At 35.4% G+C, this 16,761-nt stretch overlaps 1 protein-coding gene across 8 annotated transcripts in view; it reads left to right on the forward strand.

The window, feature by feature from the left end:
- The window catches only part of CHODL (chondrolectin), a 420,685-nt gene that overhangs the window by 396,208 nt on the left and 7,716 nt on the right, over positions 1-16,761 (forward strand). For all 8 annotated transcript variants that reach the window (XM_021070837.1, XM_013981213.2, XM_021070836.1 and 5 more), the window contains 4 exons: positions 9,703-10,012; positions 10,159-10,316; positions 14,493-14,579; positions 16,408-16,510. In XM_021070837.1, coding sequence (XP_020926496.1) covers positions 9,747-10,012; positions 10,159-10,316; positions 14,493-14,579; positions 16,408-16,510 — 614 coding nt within the window. In that variant the 5' untranslated portion in view covers positions 9,703-9,746. The remainder of the gene's footprint in view (positions 1-9,702; positions 10,013-10,158; positions 10,317-14,492; positions 14,580-16,407; positions 16,511-16,761) is intronic.

Below are 16,761 nucleotides of genomic sequence, written 5' to 3' on the forward strand. Positions count from 1 at the left end.
TTCTTTTCTTTCTTTCTTTTTTTTTTTTTTTTTTTTTTTAAGTGCCTGTTTAGTAGCCGCGAAGCGAGCTCCGCTTCATCCTGAGCAAGTACAGCGTTTTCTAGGACTAATTTCCACTTTCTTTGTAAGAGTTGGCCACAGGGCAGGGCTGGTGCCTGCAGAAGGGGTGTGGTACCACGGAGGTGGAGGGAGCCCTGAGACAGAAGAACCACTGCAGAAAAGCCACCCCCTGCTGGCCTGGCTCCACTTGGGTCCCCGCCCGCAGGGGGTTCACCGGAATGATTTCTGAGGGCATTCCTATTCCCTGTGGGCGGCTCACTGACACCGGGCACACAGCCTTTGTTCTCAGGAGGGCTGACAAAGACCAGGGGACTTTCCTTTACACACCTCGTTCCAAGTTGGGGACTTCTCAGAAGATGAAGTTGGGCAGAGGTGTATATGGTAATCATTGCAGGTCTGTGCACACAATAGGTGTCCAGTTAGGTCGGACAAGTCAGTGCGAGGGAAATGGAGCAGAATTGGCAAGCTTCCCTAGCCTTTGCTTTGACTTTTTCTTTTCTTCGATTTTCTCTCTCCTATTATTGAACAATTTATATGGCATTCACCCTCCCTTATTGGGAGGGTCTCCTGGGGGGGGGGGGAACATTCTTAAATGTCTAGGATGAATGAATAGTGCCTTACAGGAAAATTGACCACAGCTACCCTTATGGAAATGTCTTGTGATGCTAATTAGTGTTGCAATAAATACTTGTTGAACGTATGTGCACGTGTGCTTTAAGTGTAGGAATTTTTTTTTTTAATGTAAAAAGCACAAATTCCTTTTCACATTCTGGGCATCTGTGTAACAGGTGTCACTAAAGGTAGAGGTAGATGACAGATGACAGCAGCTTAATCAGTGGTGAAGCCAGACCTTTAGAAGCTGGCATATTAAGCTTAATTGTTACTGATTTTCCCCTCAGCAATATGTGCTGTTCTACATCTTCTAAATAAAATCCTTCAATGTCTGGTTATCAATCCCTTTCCACTAACTTTTTGGCCCCAGGGAGACGCTCAAATTAATTACATTGTGAAATGTCACTTGGAAATGCATGCTGCTTAGATTTTTTTCAGGCTTATTATTCATTTACAAAATGAAAACTTTACAGTATCAAATAAGGAGGTTACAAAAGCCATAGAATTAACTCCCTTTTCCTCAGTTTTAGCTTCCAAAAAGAAGTTCTTCATCCAAACCCATCTGAATGTGTGAATTACATCTCTGACTGTCTTGTGTCTATCCAAATTATTCTTGCAAATGAATGAACAGCAGAGCATAAGGTGTTTTTTATACAGTAGAAACATTTCACTGACTTAAATGTATCCATTTGGTATATTGTCTTATGCCTTAAATTTTGCAAGAGAGAAAAAAAATACAAAATAAAACAGAACTTGCAAAATTGTTGATGAAAATTTTATCTTTTGTTCTATCATTGCATAAGTTGTTGCAAACCTTTTGCTGTGTTTTCCTATTAAGTATTTATAGGCATCTTGCAGGTGACATCTGGAAAATTTCTAATTAAATGAACATGATCTATTTGATTTAACATAAATGATGATATTTACTTGATATTAAAACAGTTACTCAGTTACGTTTTTCTTGTAAATAATTTAATTGTCTTTGGCCATACAAATTTGCATTATAAAGAATGAAATCTAACCATTATAAATTGATTTGTGATTTTTATTGTTTGAAGACTCATTTTTACAAATCTGTATTTCAGTCCTAATGGCATGAATATAAGAGCAGTCTAAAGCCTGATATTTTGAAATTAGGGTTGATTAGGGCTAGGGTTAGGATAAAATTGTGGATAAGTGGATAAATGTGGATATTTTTAAGCATTTGAAGTGTTTTGCAGTGCATCAACTTTTGATGCCATTAGGGACCATTTGCCAAAATTCTACTCAGCTGTCAGTTGAAATAAGCTCTTTGGAGCATTATTGGGAACCTACTTATAATATGTGGAATACATTTTTCTAATTATCAGATATCAGTACACCCGTTTATAATTTCTTCATAGTAAACCACAATAATCACTGACCTTAGAAAAAAAGACAGAAACTCACAAAATAAATGCTTACAGAAATTCTCATTTTAGTACCTTACCATATTCATTAAGACACTTTCTAATACTCTAAAATATACCACCCTTTTAAAAGTCGAGGTATTATTGGTAAATTAAGCGAAAATGTTTTAATGAGAATAACATTTCAGACATCATCATAATCTGCCTGTAATATTTAATAGCATCTATCGATAAAAGTATTTTAATAATTTATTGCCTATGCTTATTTTGATTCATGAGTATGCAATGAAAATATATACCCATAAGGAAAATGATCCAAGAGTATTTAGTAAGTTGATGATTCTAACCTGGGGGCTGCTTTTAAAGTCTTAGACTTGTGCTGGTTTGTTGCTGCACACAGATGTGTGGAGGATATCCCTGGGGCCTGCAGTCATTTAAATTGTGAAGTGACTAGTGGGTAATGACACCTTCGTTATGACAAAGGTAAGAGGATTTTACTTTGGAGGATATGGATATGTAGGAAAAAGAAGAGTTCTAAATTCCAGTCCCTAAGATGGGAAGGTATGTTTGAAGAGCATGTGGATGTTTTTAAGCATTTGAAGTGTTTTGCAGTAATGTGGGTGTGCTTTTACTTTCTCTTTTTAGTGCACACTGCAGTGATCCATCAACCTGTTTATGCACAGAGTTCATTAAATATATTTTATGGTACTGCCGTATTTTTTTTGCAGAATACTTTAATACATATTTATTTGAACTTATTGAAATTGTCAAACATTTTATTTAGAGACTCCTCCTTCAAAGCCACAGCATACTGCAAAATCATGGGTGGTGACCGGTAGCCTATAGATTAATATAATACCAAGGGAGATACAAAATTAAAAAAAAATAAAAAATAAAAACCTGCTGAGCTATTCCAGCCTGTGGTACCATTCCATGACATCATCAAAAGCATAAAGTGATGACAGTGCAGTTTTCAAACATTCAATTACTTTAAGTATCTCTTGGGCAAGAAAGGAACAAATTAATCTTATTACCAGTCATTTAATATACTACACATTCATCATAGCCATTAATCCTTAACTGCTGTTTTTCATCACTTTATGGTTTTGTTTTTATACCTCTTTTTCTTGAATATGGCAGTGTCTGATACATTAGCATTACAGGGGGAACAGTATTATATAAAGCTCTCCAAAGTGGAAAACTCACTGATGGTCTGACTAACAGTTTTACTCTTTCTAAGTCTTAGTCTTCTGTATTAGGTACTTTGCACACAGGTGGATGGATGCACACCAATACCAGGCAAGACTGTTTCTTTCACTGTTTTAACATATTGCTGATGACATTACACAATCTGACAACTTGACTAAAGTTGTACTCCTTGAACTTGGGAAAAAGTTCAGTTTGGACTTTGTTTTATTTGGAAAATAAAAGGTCTAGATGAAATATCATTATGTACATACAGAGTCTGAAAATGAGAGATGTTTCCATATTTATCTTATGTTTAAATGTTCAGTAAAAGAAAATCTACATTATGTTTAGAAAGAAACTCTCAACGTACAACCCCTCGCCTATGTTAGCCATCCAGTAAGCATACAAATCAATGCTAAAAATGATAGCATAGGTCATATTAATAATGTCCCTATCCATCAGTCCCTTTATTCATGAATTCTTTCACCTTAGACAAATATTATATTTGAGACCTACACGGAGGCAGCGTTGAAATGCTGGGGACACGTGTGAAGAATGGAGCCAGACTGCGTGGTTCTAAACCTTTTGCCACTTATGAACTGTGTGAATTTGGCAAATTATTTACCTTATCCATGCATCCCTTGCCTCATTGTTTAACATGGGATGAAAGTACCTTTATCATAGGGTTGTTGTGGGGTTAGAGGGGTTCAAACACAGTCATGCAGGTTGTGTCATAGACACAAGCTATGAGGGGGCACTCGGCCCAGTATTCCCAGTGGTGTCTGGAGCTGACTGACACCATCTAGAGGGAATGCAACTTTTTCAGGCTGGGAGGCCTGTATTGCCAGGAGAGATCATCTTTCCTAATTTATCCAAAGGCATGGGTTGTGCTAGCAGTGAATTCCTACACACTTAACTATTGATAAACATCAGGCCGTACTGTTGTTATCATTATGTCTTTAAGACTCCTTAACACTCTCAGTTTTGGGGTAAGGAAACTGAGACCAGGAAATTTTAAACATGGTCCCCAGTGTACCCACAGTTCAAATATAACACTGGAATTCCAAGCTAGCCGTCATTGATTGAATGACTGCTTGAATTCTTAACTTGTCTAGTTACTTGGTTTAAAATTTATTATTTAGATCTTGATTTTAAATACTGGATTTAAAAAAATAAAAGGAAATTTCACCCCCTTCTCAGAAAGCTTGTGCTATGTCTCTGAGGAGGAGGGGCAGGGCTTGCAGATGCCACCATCATCCAAACAATGACCCAAGACTATAGTTTGGGTTGTTCAAGAAAGGAAAACGAATTCCAGCATGATCTTAATAGTGCACCATGTGATTAGTTACATGATAAAATCTTTGTTGCAAAAATATAGTTTATTATAATAAAACATTTTTATAATGAAAAGGCCTTAAAAATTTAGTGCTATATTGAACACTGAAAGCAGAACACCTGTGATCAATAGCATTCCCTTTCTTAGTTCAAAAGTTTTTGCACTTTTGTTGGAAGTCATGTCACATTTGCATGGTGTAGTTTCAGCATACTGATTACTTTGCTTTTGAGTGGAATCAGAAAAAATTATGAAAAACAAATGATTTTGTGGGATTCTAGTAAAATGTCCAAAGTTCAGTCAATTTGGTTTGAAGATTTATCATGTGGGTCCTATTTTGTACAACTTGATTTTTTTCTTTGCATAATTGAGCAATAGGGGTAGATCATAACTGAAAATAGGGGTTCATAATATGCCTTCCATGTTTTTAATAAAAACTGTGGTATAAAGTCAATACTAATGTAATGTTGATAATTTGTGATTATAGTTTAAAGTGTAAGAAAAATAACTAGATGAGGATTCCCTCTCAAAAAAGGTAATAAACATAAGCAAAACAAAACCAAAGTGTAGATCCTTTCTATTCAGAAAGAAAAAAGTAAACTCATGAAAGTTTCTTTACACAAGTTTGGCCCCACTTTTATATTATTGCTAAAACATGTAAAACTCTGCTAATATTTAGCTCTAAAGGAATTTGCATGTCAGAAAAAAGAATTGTCTATTCATGGAAAGAGTAGCAGAATTTTGGCTGTGAAGATGATAGGAATGTTTATTTTAGTAGACAATACTGAGAATTATCTCTACATAAAAGTGCATGTGTATATATGTGGTTGTGTGTAAGGGTGTGTATGTATGTATGAAACCAGAGGTGTAGAATCCTAGATGGAAGGTCTTTCTCTCTTTAAATAAGCCGACAATCAAGAGAAGTTTCTCACTACAGACGCTAGGAAATGCTTAGTAAATCATTGTTAGACAGTATCAAAGTAGCCTTAGAACAATAAAAACTGCTATATGGTTATCTGAATATTTATCTGAATATTTTATGGGCAGTAGAATAGGAGATAGAAGACTAGTCATACTAGTGGAGATAGATGCAGTGGATGGAAGACTAGATTCCTACTGTTCAAAGTAGTCAATGGAAGCTTTTATCTGAATATAATCTTTAAAAGTAAGAGAAAGGGAAATTCTGTGTGATCTCATAGAATGAGAGGGAGTAATGCTAATGGTTCCCTAAGAAGATTAGCCTTTACAGAAGTGGGAAAGTTGCTTCCAGAAGATCCGTAATAATGGAACTTTTCTGGCAATTAGGGCAACATTTGTTTCCCAGCTGTTGGGAGTTCCACTACTCTGCTGCCTAATGTGATCAGCTGCAGTGGTGGTGAGCAGCTCAGTAGCTGCTGCTTCTGCTGCTTTTGCTGCACCTTGGACCATAGTTGCACAATAAGGTGGAAATCAATAGTAAAATAGAATTGAATGTAAGGAAATTCACAGAGTCAGCTTTAACTGATTTGATATATAGATACCATAAAAAAAACTGCAGTGTGGTTATAATTTCCTTAAAACCGCCTCACTAGATCTGAACCTCTAGTGATTTTTGAGTTTAAAATGTGTGGACACAGCTGATAGTCAGAAAATACACTTTGGAGTTAATGACCATAGCTGCTAACTGGCCACTGTCCTGATCCTCTGAGAGTCCCCTTGCTGTGCAGCCCCCATAGTCTCCACCCCTCATCCAGGACCCCTGGACCCTTCCATCATCCACAACCAAAGAGGAAATATCTGTCAAAGAGAGTGCCAGGGCTGGCTGTTGTCCAAGGCTCGTGCAGTATTAGTTCTTAATTATTTTCAATATAATCCTGTGTGTAGATTTTTCTTTAATTATTATTTTTATTATTTCTCTACAGACTGACATTTATCTACAGATTGACATTCCAAATACCTAACAGTGGTTTTAGGAAATTTCCACAAGAGACTTAAAGCTCTCTTATGCATTTAATTAGAAGTGCTGTTTTAATTTTATAAATAAGTTAATTTTCATCATCATTCTTATAGCCCCACTGTAGATAATAAATCTGTGCTGCATTTATTTTTTTAGTATGTCAATGATAATGAACAGAGACTTTTAGCATATAAATCACACCTAGGCATTCTCTGAGCTTGTGCTGGCTTCATGACATAAATATTTTTACTCATTAACATTTCTGGCTAATCTGTTTTTTTTTTTTTTTTTTTTTTAATTTGGCTTCTTTCTGTTGTCTTGCAAAACAGTTTCATTGGACAAGTTTAATATTTCAAAAGCACTGGAATCAAATTGAAGGCTAAGTTCTTGGAATGAAAATTGAACAAATTGAAAATTCAAAGGAATGCAGTTCAGATATATTTTGCGACTTAGAAATATGTAAGAGGTGGAAAAAATGAAAATGGAAACAAAGCTTGCTTTAAAAAATACAGGCATAAAAATCACTAGGCTTAATGGCCTTGCTAGAGTATTGCCAGGAGCAATCATTTTAAATAATGAAGTCATCACAAACCCTAATAAATTAGGAGAAATTTTTAAAAATAGTAATAGTATTGGGGTCAACCACTGGGACTCCCATGATCATCTCTCCAGGAATATTCATTTCAGACTGATTTGTCCTCTTGATGGCCCTTTAATTCCAGTTTCCCGTGGTCATTCATACACACATGTTATTTTTCATTAACAATTAGTTGGGGCAATCTGTTAATTTGTTCTTATTATTCAGTGTGTTGCTCCTGGGTCCAGATCACAGTTAATGAGACACAGAGGACAACTGGCCATCTTGCTTTCATTGCAGGAAGTGCTAGGTTATTAGTTGGCTGTTCTCAGCTTGTGTCAAGTTATTGAATGACTGTCACTCAAACACTGTTGTGAGGTTAATGTCCTTCTGCTGATTTCTGCTCCCTCGTGGCTCTAAGTGTCATCATAGGTCATTAATTGCCGATTCTGGGGAGAATGGATGTGATACCCATGCTGGCTCAGTGTGATATACTGTAATTATAAGAGTATAAAGCTTGGATGCTTAATTTTTTAGCCAGTGTTTAAATTCTGTTATACCTCTAGCCCTCTGCTACTGACAAAGTTTCTTGATCAGCTACACAATTAAAGACATGGTGAAAAAAGTCTTCAATCCCAACAAGAATAAGAATCTCAAGCAGTAAAGCTATGCCTTAATATCATGGCATAAAGAAATTTGCCTTAATTTTATGTAAAATACCTGATAGTCTATTTTTCAAAGGCCAAACCTCCGGCTGAAGTCAGATTAAAAGGGTAGTGGAGGCTACAGACAGCAGGTTGGGGATAAGGAATAGTGACAGAAAAGGATCCATGGCAGTTTTTAAAGTTGACAGTAGAGGCAAGAGGTGAACCAAAGAAGCTAATGAAAAACAAAACACACAGCATGACTGTTCTGAAGATTGTGTCTATAATCTTGCCATACACATTTGGTGGTAAAAAGAGGTGTTGTAAATGATAAAATGATGGGAATTCCATTGCTGGTAGAGTTAGCTGAATCCTGTACACTGTAATATCCTTGTGTTCATGGCTTTACTGTGACCCAGTTTTTTGATCATTCGTTTTTGTGTTTAGTCACTAAGTAATTATGAATACTCATTCTGTAGAGGTATGCAAAGTTCAATTTTGAGAGATATTTTATATAAAACTTTTGCTGCCTATATATTTGTCTTCATGGATGTTGTCAGAGCAGAAGTATAGTAATGTCACAGCAACAAAGCCTGATAAAAGGTGATATTCCATTAAGAGGTCTCAAAAATTATCTTAAGCTTCCTTTATGGTACTAATAGATATTTATTTTTAAATGAGAGTTGCAACACTTATTTCAGGTTCACCCCCCCCCCCATTTTTGCCATACCTACAGCATTTGAAAGTTCCTGGGCCAGGGATCAAACCTGCGTCACAGTGGCAACCTGAGCCACAGTGGTGAAAACAAAGGTGCCTTAACCCACTAGGCCATCAGAGAACTCCCCTATCCAATATATTGACTCAAATTTATTTTCTATATATATAGTGACTTTAAAATCATTAATAGAGATCAGGATAGATGGTTAAACTGAATGCTATAACATATAAAAAACCTTTTAAACTACAAGTGAAAATAAAAATTTCATTTTAAGGTTCCCCTACAAATTCTGAGTATTCTAGAGTACTTGAGAAGGTTAACTTGTTACTTCTACTACAATATTCTAGTAATAAATTGTTTATTATTAGCTTACTTTCATTCTGATGTCCATTAATTTTCAATTCTAATGTATTTGCTTTCAGATGTATACAATAAAATATTTACACCTTGAATTTGCCACTTTATTTAAAATTACTTAAATTCATTCCCTTCATGATACCTTCTATAAAATTGTTTTTGATGGGGTTGGCACATGCACACCACTGTATATAGGGTAGATAAGAAACAGGGACATGTTGTATTGTATTAACCTATATGGGAAAAAATAAGATATATGTATATGTCTAATTGGTGTACTTTGCTGTGAATCTAAAGCTAACACAACATTGTAGATGAACTATACCCCAGTAAAATTAAAAAGTAAAGATTTTAAAAAGATAATGGATTCCCTAGTGGCCTAGCAGTTAAGGATCCAGTGTTGTAACTGCTGAAGCTTGAGTTCGATCCCTGGCCCAGGAACGTCCACATGTTGTGGGTGTGGCCAGATATATAAATAAAAAATAATTAGGTTTTTTTTTACTTATTTTAATAATTAAATTCCTTTATGGATTATTATTCTTTTATAATTTTGGTCTTTTTGCTTCTTTTACTCCATATATCTGCCATTTCTTTAGCTACTTTCACTTGCTATGGGTATCAGTTTATAAAATCTAAGCTAGATAATCATATCTTTACAAAATTTTCTTTGAAGTGTTATGTTTAAAAGTTTATATTACACACTTATAGGGTATCAGTTTGCTTGTATTACAAATTGAAAGTAATAACTAGAAAATAGAAACTTAACGTGATGGTTTGGTGGGAGAAGCATTCTGGCAGACTGTTTTGACTAGTTCTTTCACTTTAATTTGCAGTAAGTAGTATCATGAATATAGCTCAGATAATCAATACATGGGCACCTTTTTTTCAGGCCAGAAGGTATGTTTTGCTGATGTCAAGCATCCCTGCTACAAGATGGCCTACTTCCATGAGCTGTCCAGCCGCGTGAGCTTCCAGGAAGCACGCCAGGCTTGTGAGAGCGAGGATGGTGCCCTTCTCAGCCTTGAGAATGAAGCAGAACAGAAGTTGATAGAAAGCATGCTGCAAAACCTGTCAAAGCCAGGAACAGGGATTTCCGATGGGGATTTCTGGATCGGGCTCTGGAGAAATGGAGAGGGGCACACGTCTGGTGCCTGCCCAGATCTCTACCAGTGGTCTGATGGAAGCAGTTCCCAGTACCGGTGAGTAGGGATCCTGAGAAGCCTGGTGTTCTCTGAGGGACTGGTAGAGGGCAGAGGACAAAAAGGAGCTTTCTGTTACCTGTAGAGGATGTCAGAACGGAACAGGGAAGTCACTGAGACATGTTCCTGCCACTCTGTATTTGCAGAAACTGGTATACTGATGAGCCTTCCTGCGGAAGTGAAAAGTGTGTTGTGATGTATCATCAGCCAACAGCCAACCCCGGCCTTGGAGGTCCCTACCTTTACCAGTGGAATGATGACAGATGCAATATGAAGCACAATTACATCTGCAAGTATGAACCAGGTGGGGAGCAGTGTAAGTCTGTACAAGCAGGTTTTGTGCATGTTTGTTTATCTTAAGTTTTCTCTTAAACCTTCACTACTTGGGGCTCTTTTTGTTTTTCTGCTGTGAAACATGGAATTACTTTGCAGCTCAATGACACAGAGAGCATTGAAGCACACCAGGCTATAGAGCAAACCATCCAGTGAGTTAAATAGAAGGGGTAACTAGAAACTTTTGGAAGAGGTGCCTTTGAGAGAAGAGAATGATTTCTAATGTCAAGGCCAAATAGTGATTGTGTAAACAGATTTTATGAAGAATAAATATCTTTTAAAACATATTTAAACATTTAGTATAGTGTGTGTGAGGTAGATACAAGTCACCAAAACACCTATGGATTTACACATCTGATCAATAGTTCTTCAGATGATTTCCTGGTGAATTTAAGGGAACATTCTCCTGGGATGTGAGCTTATCATTTCATGGCGTGTTACTTGGCTTATGCTTCCAGTGAAAGTCAGACTGCACCATGAAGCAAAAAAATAGGGACATGTGCCATGTTCTTTCTGTAGCCCTCATTCTTTGGAATATGCCTCCTTAGTTTGCTTTTGGTTGAAGTCTTCAACTTCTTACCATTTGCAGCACATGGGAAGATTGCATTGACTCGAGCTATGGCTAGTGGGCTTTCCTGTTGAAATAGTAAATTTGAACAACACTGAATAGGACAGCTCAACTGCATTGACATTTGACCAAAAGAGAGATTATTCAGAACCATGCAAACTCATCTTTTTAATCATCTAAGGTCAAATTAGATACTTAGGCTTTAAGCGTTTTTTGTTCTGGATTTTTTTGCTTTGTTTTTTTGCTGTTTTCCTTGCCTCAGTGTTTGGAAACTTCATTTGAACTCTTCCAAGGGCTGTCTGCTTGACTTCATACCGTGTCTTCATGGAAGGCAGTTATAATCAAGTACTGCTATTTCCATTATTCTCTTGAAATTACATGATCCTTTTTCTCATAAGACTGTAAAGCACAAGGGATTATTTGGATTAGATTTACCCTTCTCTTATATTTATCCTGCTCTTGAGTATATTAGCCTACTTTCTTTATCCCTGGTGAGTTTATTCTTTAAACCCCTTGGTTGCTAATTCCATCAGTACCCTCCTACAAGCCTTTGCAAAGCTAAATCTTTTATGCGTTTAGGTTCTTTTGTCTTGATTTTTTTCCTTAGAAAAATATAAAGTTGAAATTCTCTGGTATTTTAACTCTGTGACATTATGTGCTTGAACCTATTAAATTATATTATAGGGTATATTATATATATAAGTATATTATAGGGTATTCTTAAAACAATATTGTCTTATTTGGAGCTTTAAGTGACCCTTCATACATCAATTTATTTTCTATCATACCACATTATTCATGGCACTGTCACCCCCAGAATCTTCATTATTTAGTTTGTATTAAGTAATACAGGTTTATGTTACTTCTGGAAGAGCATTTTATTTATTTTTCTTTTCTTTTTTCAGCCACACCTGTGGCATATGGAAGTTCCTAGGCCAGCAACCAAACCTGTGCCATGGCAATGACCCAAGCCACTGCATTGACACTGCTGGATCTATAAGCCACTGTACCACAAGGGAACTCAGATGGAAGAGCATTTTAGGCATAACATTATTTTTTCCTTTATCTTCTATATTCTACTTAAATCTTCAGATACCTATAGTTTTTGAACTAGATTCTCTTGTGCATTTATTGTTTTTGAAACCCATGTATACTTCTACAATTAGTCTTATTAATGTACTCAGAATTTTTGTACTTCATTTTACTTTAAATATTTTCATTTTTATTGATTTTCTATGTAGTTCACCTTCTTGATCTTAGTGTCTTATTTATGAAGAATATTGATTTGATTAAATTCTTTGCTTGTATAGTCAGTGCTGCTTTGGTCGTGAGTAGTTAGATTTTTGGAGGTTAGGGGATTATAACACTAGTTATTTTTTTTTTTTTTTTTTTTTTTTTTTTTTTTTTTTTTTTTTTTTTTTTTTTTTTTTTTTTTTTTTTTTTTTTTTTTTTTTTTTTTTTTTTTTTTTTTATAACACTAGTTATTTTGAACTTTATTCTTCATTTATATCAAAAGTTCCATGTGATTTGAACTTCGTCTCTTCCTCCTGCATACCATCTAACAGCATGACAAATGCTATCCAAAGTGGTAAAAAATTAACCTAGCTCTACAGAAACTGAATAAATCACTTCCAGATTTTCTCACTCTCTTCTCCACCATGTTTTTCTTTACTGTCTTGTAAGTTGAGTATCTGTTCTTTGGGTCTATCAATATTATCCAAAGACATTTTTAAGGGGATATTTCTCAACCTAATGTTTATATTTATTAAAATCACAATAAAATCACTTTTGTTCTTAGGCATTAAAAATAATATGTAGGAGAGTGTTTCTAAAATTTTATTACTTCATCACAATTGCATTAATTTAAAGTTTGTTAAAATATTTTAAAGATAACCAGTTCTCAGTTCATCATTTATGTAATATCTGTATTATTTGTTCAGCAAATACCAGTTGAGTGCTTGGAGGCATGGAAGACCTAAATTCTGTAGAAAAATGAGTATAGGGTAGGTCTGTGTCTAAAGTCTAGGGGAAGAAAAGGGTCAGGGTAAAATATGCATATAAGAATAATAAATATTATCATGGGCTGATGGATAATTAAGCTTCCAATGAATAGAGACTGTGTAGCTCAATTAGAATAGTAAACATCACCTTACAAAATGGCTTAATGTTTTGAAACTAATGTAAGATGCTGCATGTGTTTTTTCTTTTCTCTAAATTGACAAAAATAGAATTCTATTTTTGGAATGAATGAGAACAAATTTAAAGGGTATTTTCATAGTAATTCTATTTATTTTCACTGTACTATTAACAAATAGTGTCCTAGAAAAAGAAAATTGGGCGAAAGAGCAGTACTAGATCATGTAAGAGATTTCAACATTTTTCAAGTATATGACAACTAAGGAAATCTTGCTTCATACAATCAGGCAAAGAAATAAATCCCAAGCCTTAATTTATGATTATTTTTTGAAGAAGTAGACACTATTGGAAAACAGATCTGAGGATGGCATTTGTATGGGACAGAAATATGCTTAAGAACATTTTTACATGAATCATCAGTTCTGAGTGCAGTCATATACAGTCATCTGCTTTTTATTACTGCGAGAAGAAATCTAAATTATACACTGAGGAGTTCCTGTTGTGGCGCAGTGGAAACAATTCTGACCAGTATTCATAAGGACGCTGATTCGATCCCTGGCCTTGCTCAGTGGGTTGGGAATCTGGTGTTGCTCTGACTGTGGTATAGCTCACAGACGTGGCTCGGATCCTGTGTTGCTTTGACCTTGGTGGAGGCTGGCACCCATAGCTCTGGTCTGACTCTAGCCTGGGAACTTCCATATGCCACAGGTGCGGCCCTGAAAAAACAAAATAAATAAATGAATAAAACACCAATAGTCAAAAAGAAATTATGCTGGTTTTTGAATTGCAGTTAGTGTTTCACATTATTATTTTTTTTCTTTTGCTTTTTAGGGCCACACCTGCTGCATGTGGATGTTCCCAGGCTAGGGGTCCAATCGGAGATGTAGCTGCTGGCCTACACCACAGCCACAACATTGTGTGATTGGAGCCACATCTGTGACCTATACCACAGTTCAAGGCAACACCAGATCCTTAACCCACTGAGCAAGGCCAGGGATTGAACCTGCAACCTCAAATATCCTAACTGGGTTCGTTAACCACTGAGCCACGAAGGGATGTCCAGTGTCTCACATTCTAATGCTCACCGATTCTTGCTTATCTTTGCCTGCTTTTGTACCTCCTTTGTCGTCATTGCCTGTGGTAGGTGATAGTCAGCACAGATATTCTGGATTCTAAATGCAGGTTGGGGGTCACAGGGATTCACCCACTGGATCCAAAGTTCAAAGACTCACCAAGTGGAGTCTTTGAAAGATAACTAAATGTTATCAAAGATAACTAAATGTTGGCCTTATAGTTAATTTCATATGAATTTAAATTCGATATAGAATTAGCTGTGAAATGTTCATAATCAAAAATATGTTTATATTGTTTTCTAATAAACTTTTGCTTTTACATTTGCATTTGTTTATCATTACATATGATAATGGTCTTTATTATTTACAGAGATTTATCCAACAGCTCCCGTAGAAAAGACTTATTTTACAAATCAACCCGGAGACACTCATCAAAATGTGGTTGTTACTGAAGCAGGTAATTGGTTCACGTGTCTTTAACTCACCTAACAAGAGCAGAAAATGTGCTTTTAAAACTTTACATTGGCCCCAACTTTTCTCGTTGCTTGGTGAAATAGTGCACTAAATATAGGCCTATGAAAATTTACTTTAGGACTAGGTCAGAACAAATGAGGCTAAGCTAGTTTTTGAATAGAAAAACCTATGTTGTTTTCTTTCTGTTTTCGCCGAAGTGCACATATATAGTACCAAACTAAGATTCAATGTGGAAACATGATTCCACAAAGAACTTCCCCAATATATACGTGTAATGATGTAAATTGGTGCATTCAGTGGGCTATAGTGGGGTACTGGCAAATGTTAAGGGATTGACTAGGGTAGGGTGGGTTTAAAAAAGCCTAATTTGTAGATTTTGCGTTTGCTCTGAATACTCCCACCCTGGCTAATTTCAAGATACCAAAGTGACATCACTCAACAGAGGGTTGGTGATAGTAGCCATACAATGAGCTTTCAACTCAGTGCCTCCAGCACCCTATTGTCTGCAAAAGATGCAAAATGTAACCCCAGTGCAAATTTATGTTAGTCAAAAACTGCTCTGAGTTTCGTTAGGGGCTTGTTTTATCACGGCCCTGTGCCAATTGGACAGATATATTTATTTCTACTAGTTACTTTGCGTTGATTCAGCCAAAGACCCAAAGGCTCAAATTCTTTCCACTGGTGATCCAAAAATCCATGAAAAAGTAGGATATATTTTCTTTTTTCTCTACTCTTATATATAAAGGATCGTGAAGGTCTTTTGAAAAGGAAAAGAAATTTCCTAAATCCTTACGATGCTTGACATCACCTATTGGGAGCCTAAAGAATGAAAGAAAACAAAGCAGATTATCTGCAAAATACCCCATCACTGTACCTGGGTTCATTTTTCTTCTTCTGTTAACAAAGTGATGTGCAGTAAAATGAACAGTTTGATCTAAGTCCTGTCCCCTTTGATCAGAATTATTTAGATTAATTATGACGATGGCTTTCAATTTGCAAGCTCAGTGTATGGTCTTCCAATTTACTTTTCTTTTATGGGCATGATATTACACCTACATACTTTTAATTTTCATGTGTCTGATTTTAAAGTCATTCAGAACATGTAAATATAATTAAATCAGTAAATAATTACATTAGGAATATTTTCCCTCTTATGTCATTGAAAATTGTTTCATAAAGTCATTTGAGGTTGTGTGGGACTTTAGTGTGACAGTTTTTTATTTTACCAATAATACTTAATATTATCAAATATGAAACAGGATTAAAAAAGATTCATTTTAGAATTTAAATGTTTATGCTTCTGGGATCTTCTCTCTCTAGGTTATGACTCTATCATCATTTAATATTTACATATTTTGGTTTAATCCCAGAGAGTCATTCATATTATCATGGCACTGAGCTTATAAATTGAGATAATCACATATTCAATAAATCAACAATTATTTTAATCATGACTATTCTTTAATAACCAGTGCTTGTTTTTCTAAGTAATAACTGAGAAGGATTAATGAAGGGAGATAGCCAGGATTATTAATATGTTATGAAAACTAATCCCTGTCTGAATTGTAAATTTAATAATAGTTTTAGAAATATGGACACTTAATTGGAGCATGGTAGCCATGCATTGTGATTTTGTTTTTAATTTCTAACCAAACACGAATAAATTATTCAGTATTTTTGGAAGATGCTTGGGATATGTTTACTGATAATAAATCATTTTGGCTTAACTTTGGAGAAAGTTTTTATACAAATTTAATGTTAGAATCCTGCCTCACCTGTCTCTTTACATTAAGACTGTTTTACTTTTATAGGAATAATTCCCAATCTAATCTATGTCATTATACCAACAATCCCCCTGCTCTTATTGATACTGGTTGCCTTTGGAACCTGCTGTTTCCAGATGTTGCATAAAAGGTAAATAATTCATATATGCAGAGAGAACTTGAAAAGCTCTGAACAGGTTTTCAGAACTCTTTAAAAATTTAGTATAAAATTATATTTTTAATTTGCCTTAAAGTTCTGATTTTCATGTCTGTCAGTTCAAATTCAGTATATACAATCTAAGATAATATACCTCAATTATAAGATTATGAATTCTCTCATTTAATCCTCATAAGCCAGAGGAAGTAGGTATCCTTCTGTTTCTGTTTTTTAGTGGAGAAGAT

This window comes from Sus scrofa, chromosome 13 (assembly GCF_000003025.6).
Source record: "Sus scrofa isolate TJ Tabasco breed Duroc chromosome 13, Sscrofa11.1, whole genome shotgun sequence".
In the NCBI taxonomy this organism is placed as follows: domain Eukaryota; kingdom Metazoa; phylum Chordata; class Mammalia; order Artiodactyla; family Suidae; genus Sus; species Sus scrofa.